General features: G+C 41.5%; 1 protein-coding gene across 5 annotated transcripts in view; it reads left to right on the forward strand.

Moving 5' to 3' along the window:
- The window catches only part of alcama (activated leukocyte cell adhesion molecule a), a 116591-nt gene that overhangs the window by 104765 nt on the left and 4029 nt on the right, over positions 1-7797 (forward strand). For all 5 annotated transcript variants that reach the window (XM_020621749.1, XM_020621748.1, XM_020621746.1 and 2 more), the window contains exons 7-12: positions 1067-1191; positions 1402-1534; positions 4022-4134; positions 4953-5076; positions 5359-5480; positions 6492-6621. In XM_020621749.1, coding sequence (XP_020477405.1) covers positions 1067-1191; positions 1402-1534; positions 4022-4134; positions 4953-5076; positions 5359-5480; positions 6492-6621 — 747 coding nt within the window. The remainder of the gene's footprint in view (positions 1-1066; positions 1192-1401; positions 1535-4021; positions 4135-4952; positions 5077-5358; positions 5481-6491; positions 6622-7797) is intronic.

Here is a 7797-nt window from a genome sequence, read left to right on the forward strand (position 1 = left end):
AAGCACCAGAAATGGTTTCAGACAATGTGCTGTAGAGTTCTGAAGTGGTCAGCAATGAGTCTAGATCTAAATCCCATAGATCACCTGTGGAGAGATCTCAGAACAGCAGCTGGGAGAAGGAAGCCTTCAAATCTGAGAGACCTGGAGCAGCTGGCAAAAGAAGAGTGGTCCAAAATTCCAGTAGAGAGGAGGAAGAAACTCACTGATGATTACAGGAAGGGACTGATTTCAGTTATTTTGTCCAAAGGGTGCGCTACCAAATATTAAGTTGAGGGTGTCAATGGGTCAGATTTGGCTTTTTGTTCAATGCAAACAAAATAAACAAACATGAGAATACCAAAGAATTTGTGACTGCAACAATTTTCTGGGAGAGGTGGTGTGTTATCTGACAGGTGTCAGTATTTTTGGCCCCCAGGACGACAGGACCTCAGGTGTTGTAAGGACATGACAACATACAGAATGTACTGTATAAATTGTGCCATGATGTTTGACATCCTGTCTTGTTTGCTGTGGAGAGGTCTGGCTTATCTTGTCATGAGATGAATTTGTTGTATACTTGATAGGATGAAAAACATTAAAGAATACAGTGCTGTATAGAAACTGAACATGATTCAAAGGGAGGAAAGGTGTGCGTTCTGTTCACCACATGTGAACTGGTTGCAGCCTGTGTTGGACTGAGCTGGTTGTTGATTACATACATGAAGGTGTGTAAGAGTTGAGGTATGAGGCATTTTATTTATTTCAATGTTTAATTTGAGGATTTGAGTAACACCACCTTGTTTTCAAGTAGGCTTATCACAAGGCTGGCCTTGGCAGGAGAAAGCTCATGGGGCAATGTTTACATTTTAAGCTAAAGAGGTGACTTTTTTCAAGTTTATTCTGCAGGAGATTGATATTGATTTGAAACATGATGGTCATTATTGTATGTATCTCTGCTGTTTGATGAATGAATGAATAATACATTGCCAGGGTGATTCATTTCTCAGTGGAAAACGTCTATCAATCGTTGACACTCATGCTACTGTTCTTTTCTTCCATTCCCCTTTTCTCTTTGTACTTAACTCAGATCCATCTGAGAACATCAGCCTCCAAATCTTGTCCAAGAGCCCTATCATAGAAGGAGATAACGTGACGCTGAAGTGTCACGCTGATGGCAGTCCACCACCCAGCTCCTTCTTCTTCCACATCAAGGTCAGTCAGAGCTCATACTTCAACCTCAAGAAGCATGCTGCTGTCTGCTGTGCTACCCTGCATTCCTCTAAGAAGTTATTCCTGTCAACATACTTTCTTCCTTCTTTCCCTTTTTCACCCTTTGCTTTTATTTCCTCATTATATATTAAAATGACAGAAGCTAATAGCACCTCCTTCCTCTCTCTGCTCCTCTTCTTCTTTCCTAACCAGGGTCAGAAAATGCAGGTGGAAAATTCAGACAACTACACATTGACTGCCATCAGCAGAGACGCTGCAGGTGAATACAAATGTTCCCTGACTGACAACGAGAAGCTGGAGGCCTCCCAAAGCATCACTGTTAGCTGTGAGTACTCATGACATATGCAGAGCCTTAGCAAACTGCACCACAACACGGAGAGCAGTTACGTCTGCAGCACATACAAAAACCTCCAAGTGTTGTCCTCAGTTTGCCTTTTCTGAAGCAGGTAGCCTCTATGAGGCCGTGATCTCTTTTTCAAGAGAGACGTGTACAAAATTTAACATATGCAGTTTAAATGTGACATAGAACATTTCACACACACAGTTACAATAGTTATACATTAAGAAAACCAACTGCATGTAGAATTACTAAGAAGTACAGTTCTTAAAAATCCGTGATGGGGATGAGGGATGTTAGTTTCAAGGTTTCCTGAAGCTGATTCTACTTAAGGGGTGCAGTGTACCTAAACCAGTTCTTCCAAGCTCGGTTTGAACATATAGAGCTAGTTAGAACATCCTGTGACTTCATATTGTAAGAACTGTATTGGTATGAGGCCAGTGAGCAAAGGTATTTTTGCAGTAGAGCCCTAGAGATGAATACCATACAGTGCAACTCCCTCCAATCGATTAAGGAAGACCCATCTCACCAGCAAGGCAAGAATTTATCTTATTGTAACTATGAAGTGATGAAGTGCAATGGGCTGTGATACACATAGGCTTTAAGGTAGAGGAGCAGGCATGCATGTGCCTGTCGCAGTAATCAAGAGTGATCATAATAGATTTCACGATGGTCAAGATTTGTTTCTGTATAAAAAGCCAGTTTTGTCCTTAACATCTTACAGTGTATATATAACTTTTTATGAGCACACTTTGTTTCCACCGCTGTGCCCCCACTTTAGAGGTGTGTTCCGGGAGCTACATTTCAGCACCCCTCAGTGGATAGTACTAAAATCAAGTACCAGGACCATGCTCGGGGAGGGGGTGTGTATGTGCAGAGCAGTTGCCCGTAATTGGTTAAATGTCTCCTCTTCATACATTACAAGCACAGTGTGTAAAGAGGCACTTACACTGGTTTAGAGGTGAAACGAGGACTTCAGGACATGGGCAAAGCCGTGAAGATGTCACATTGTTGCAAGTTTGTGTTCAGCTTGTGTGACAGCTGTGCACTATGGAGTGATGTCTGCTCTCCCTCTGCTCAGCCTGCGTGAGAGGGGAATAGCCCCACCCTCCTCTAAACTGAGACCAACACAGAGACAATACAGTGGAAAAACAAAGCAGGACAGTTTGCGTCAGTACCGGGTATACCGCTTGTTAGGTTCCAATAGTGGAAATGCAGCATAAGTGTCATCAGAATCATGGTAATCATATTTCAACTTTGAGAGCCCAGTTTGACAAGGAGGCAATGTGTGGAGTGGCAGGCAGGGAGGAGGGGAGCTCATTTCTAACACTGAGTGAGCAAAAGTGTGTTCAGTGAAAGAGGACCTCAAGCGACTGATAAGCTGTTATTCCTTCCTACCATCCACCAGCATTCCCTTAAGTAATTACTCCCTTCTTTCAAGTTGTATGTTTCTGAGCCTTCAGTTCAAAAGGGCCCTATGACTGTAATAAAAAACAAGTCTAACACATTTTACCTCCTCTGTTTCTCATATTGCAACTTTAGTACATTTCACACATCTAAAACAAGTTTTTTCAGCCCTCAACTTTAAATTGAGTTTGTGACTGAGGGAAGAAAAACAATAGCTCTCTAAATAAAAAAAAATGTTATTTGTTAGGTATTGTTGTGAGTGTGTATTTCTGTGTGTCTCAAGAACGTGTCCTTGTAGAAAAGTAAAGTTGCTGTTGCTCCAGCTGACTGGCTGGTAGTAACGTCAGTGTCCTCTGACGGGTATCGTGTCATCAATGGGCTGTACTGGACTGTGAAACCTGAGCCTGACATGCTGATTATGTACCAATGAAGCACCAGTGATTCTGGCAAATATTTTTTGTTATCGTCATGAAATTCCCAGCTTATTTGTTCCTACTGATAATGTGAATCTTTAACAGTAGCTCACAGTTACATGCAGACTCAGTAATTTGCGGAGTCATTTGGCAACTGACGTTTTTCCACAAACCTGATTCCAGCAGGAGGAAACAGAACTTATGTTTGGACCTTTTTCAGCAGTGGGTTAGTCCACATTTGGTGCTAGTGAGTATTTTTGGCAGCAGGCGGAGGATTGGGAAAAATATATAACATCACCAGCTGAAGCTGCACAATGTCACAACATAAGCCTTTACCTACACGTTGGTGCTCTACCAAACACACTCACATACTGTCAGATGCGTCACACTCTCACACAGCTTAGTCTTGTTCATTACAGCTGACCTATCCTGTATAAGAAAGGGGCTAAATATATGTTATTAGCTCATGCTAAATCACAAATACTCATTTGGCTCCTCAGACATGACAGCTGACCTCTCTGTAGAGAATGAGTCCCCTTCAGTGTTACTCCATCATTACGGCTTTGTTGTCTGCTAAATAAATGGGCATTGTGCTCACCTTCAGGTAACTGATATGACTCAACAGAACCATCACTTTTCTGTCTTGTTTTTTCAGACCTGGACCTGAATTTGAGTCCCACTGGGAAGGTTGTGAAGATAGTAGGGGACACCTTGTCTGTGAAGGTGGACAAGAGCACCTCAAGTGATCCCAGAATATCTTGGACAAAGGTAACTGATGCTGGGGTTGGGTTGGTGATCAAAGAGAAATGGTAATGGAATACTGGAGGATATTAAATAGTTTGTCTACGTTTCCACCATCGTTTCAGCTAGTAATCAAATCTGACTGCAGAAACTCACTCAGAGCTCTTACACTGTGATCAGTGGTAGAACACTGATGATTTCTCCTTCAACAACAATATATGATTTCTTTCTTCTTGGCTGCTCTCATTAGGGCTCGCCACAGTTGAATGATCTGTCTCCATAGATACAGAAACCAGGATCCTCATATGTGATTTGGCACAGGTTTTCACACTTCCTAGCTTGTGCAACCCTAGTGGCTGGGTGTAGTGCACTGGCCAGGAAGTGAGCCACAGCTGCATGTGTGGCAAGTGGGAAAGCTGCCGCTGGACCACTGATGCACCATCCTAGTGACATATTGGGTAAATTCAGACAAGTATAAACCACCAAGAAATAAGATGATTCTTGAGTTTGGATCATTGCAGCAGCAGATGTGGAATATACTGTAGGTAATGCCAGTCATGAAACACTGAAGACTATATACAGTACAGTATCATGTAGCTTCACATAATGGATGCAGAATTTCCACATCCTGAAATGTGCATCTGTGCAACCCCGAACAGCAGAAGTGGGTGTAGAAAACAGATGGATAGATGAAACCGACATCTTGCATTCATACATTTATAGGATGTTGTTTGTACAGTCAGCTGGGAGAGCAGCTGGATAGGTGAAAGGAGTCGGTGTATTTCTATTGTTTTATGTACACTTTGTTTTATAAAACAGACTGACATTGTCACACTGGTTTTCAGAATGGAAAGCCTGTGAATGAGCCAGAGTTTAGCAAGCTGACCTATGCTGATGCAGGAGTCTACTTCTGTGAGGTTTCCGTGACAGGCCTCATACGACGTCAGCGCTTCGAACTGGTCGTAGAAGGTGAGGAAGTGTGTGTCACCGTCAACTCCTCTGTTGGCTGAAATGAGTGGTACATTGAACACCCACTTTGAAACACGCTGCCTGGTGTCTAACTGAACTGAAATAGCTGAAGCACATTCCATAGTTGAAATCAGAAAGAGCTGCCTGCTTTTACCTGAATTCCATCTGTTTTTCTGGAAAAAGCCGGAGGTCATAACATTTTGTGAACCCAGTGTACATCATTCATTTTTTGTGTGTGATAAAATGTTACTGTGTCAGTGAGAACATCCTGTGTTTGCTCAGGGAAGCCTATGATCACCAGCCTAACCAAACAGCGTTCTAGTGATGCCAAGCACAAAGTTCTAACTTGTGAAGCTGAAGGAGTGCCAGAGCCCAGTTTCCAGTGGAGCATCAATAGCACAAGTGTAAGTGTTGGACCACAAATGTGTATGTGTGTGCATATTTAGTATCTTAAAAGCAAAGATGTGTTAAGTTAGGCTGCTGATGGGACAAAATGCTGCTGCAAAAGCTCAGTGAAGTGAAGCAGCAAACAGTGCAGTGTGGGTGTGATTAAAGTGTACCTGGATGATCGCCAGAGTCCGCTTTGTTCTTGCTTTAAAGTAAAGAGAGCTTTAGAGGTTTTCACTCATTTCCATTGTGATGTGTTGTTGTGAATGCTGTAAACTGTCAGTTGCTGTAGAGTAGGTGATGGCAACTTTTCATGAGACACAGCAACCTAACATTCTGCTGTGTGACATTGTTAGATAATCCTGAGGTGTTTTAAATGTTTTTAATCCATGGAAAAGGAGGATATTTTTAACTCCTAAAGGTGCACTTAATTCTTTAGTTTAAACATTCAGAATCAGCAAATTTACATGTTTTTGATTAGAGAGCAACAGTAAACAGTATCTCATCAGAACATAATCAATCATGGTGGTGCAGTGAAGGAATGTTTTGGCCCTGACTTTAAGACAGTGGAAATGCCAACCGTTTTGCACATAATGCCACAGTGAGGGAGAACCATAAACCTATGACAAGCTTTCCACACTGAGCGAGTAACATTCAGGAGCAGTCCGCTATATGATTTACTCTAATTAATGACGTATCTTTAAAGATGTTCTGTGATAACTACCACAGGCCCCATCATGTTGAATCAGGTGTGTTGGCAAAGAAAGTTTTGTTTCCCTCAGCACTGAGAATGAGTTTACAGTTTACCTTTTACTGTCAGACGTGGCGTATCGGCAGGCTTCAGCTCCCTGTCTGATGTCAGTTACTATATCTTGTGCTTTCTGTCTTCACACCATCCCACTGCTCCTCACCTGTCAAGCAATATACAAATTATCCTGCAGAATGATGAAGCTGATTATGTGTGCAGCTAATTTATATGCCTCTTATTTCCTCTTATTCCTGTGAGTGTCTTTCTGCTGTTCCTGCAGGAGGAGAGTTCCTACAGTGATGGCAAGGCCACCCATACAATCACTGTAATCCCTGAGGTGAACCTGACTGTCAGCTGCAGTGTCAGTAACAAGCTGGGAGAGGATGTCAGGACCATCAATGTTTCCTCTGGTAAGTTCATGTTTGTCAGAAAGTTGGTCGGCTTTATTTTCCCAACTGTGGAAAATGAGTGAGGCTTAATATTGTAGTAGGGAACTGAAGTTTCATAGTCTTGAACTGACAAATCACATTTTTGACTTGTTTTGTATACAGTATATAACACTATTATATTATACACATATATAATATGTGTTAATTAGAATAATTAGGCAGCATTAGTAGAAAACAGAGTGACAACAAATATGTCAGATTAATTGTAAACCTAGCCCTGGATGCTCCCATTCTCCAGGCTAGGATATTAATGTTCCTAAAAATGTGGAATCACAGAATGTGCTGTAAGAAACCTTTTTCCAGCCAGTAACCATGCATCGGCTTTTCTGCAGCTCAGCTCAGCTCATACAACAGATGCATGTGTCTTTCTGACTGTGTTGCTGCCAGTGTGACCAGGATCTTGCCGGGAGCTTTTAGCTCCTGCTGGTTTACTGGAACCTCACTGTATCACTTCAGTTCTGGTTCTGCAACAAAATAGGTTCCATTAAACAGGACAGCCACTGCTGTAAATAGGGTGAGAACCCACTGAAAATCTTTCTGCAGTTACAGACAATTCAGGTTTCTGAGTGAGAACTATTTGATTGCTTATGCTCTGCCCAGAAGATAAGATACAATTTTACCGACTGTCACAATAAAATTGGGTCATACATAGGAATAAGAAAATGTGGGGGGTTTAAATATATATTGATATATATGGATTGTTTTAAAAATATAGAATATTTTAATTTACTTAAATACTGTGTATTTAATGGGTTTAATGACTTAAAAATATCTGGAATATAATGAACAAATAGATATTAAATATACAGTATTTAATAAAGAAATAAGAAATAGAATTGATTGGAGGTTATGGTGGTAAATGCTAATCACACCTATCAGTAGACTGCTGCTACAAACACCACGTTCCTGAATGTAGATACTTTGTCTCTTCATTTCTTTGAGACATTGTAAAATTGTCCATCGTTTCATTTTGTAGAATAAATGAAACCTACTAGAAACGGCAGTTATTTGCTGAGTCAGTCTGCTGCTTACAGCACAGCAGTCACACTGAATCTTCACCCTAGGCCTCCTATGGATGCAGTCACGAAAAAGCAAACAAACCAACAGAGTGTGTAATGACAGGCCTGGCCTGACTGC

This window comes from Monopterus albus, unplaced genomic scaffold (assembly GCF_001952655.1).
Source record: "Monopterus albus unplaced genomic scaffold, M_albus_1.0 scaffold267.1, whole genome shotgun sequence".
Classification (NCBI taxonomy): Eukaryota; Metazoa; Chordata; class Actinopteri; order Synbranchiformes; family Synbranchidae; genus Monopterus; species Monopterus albus.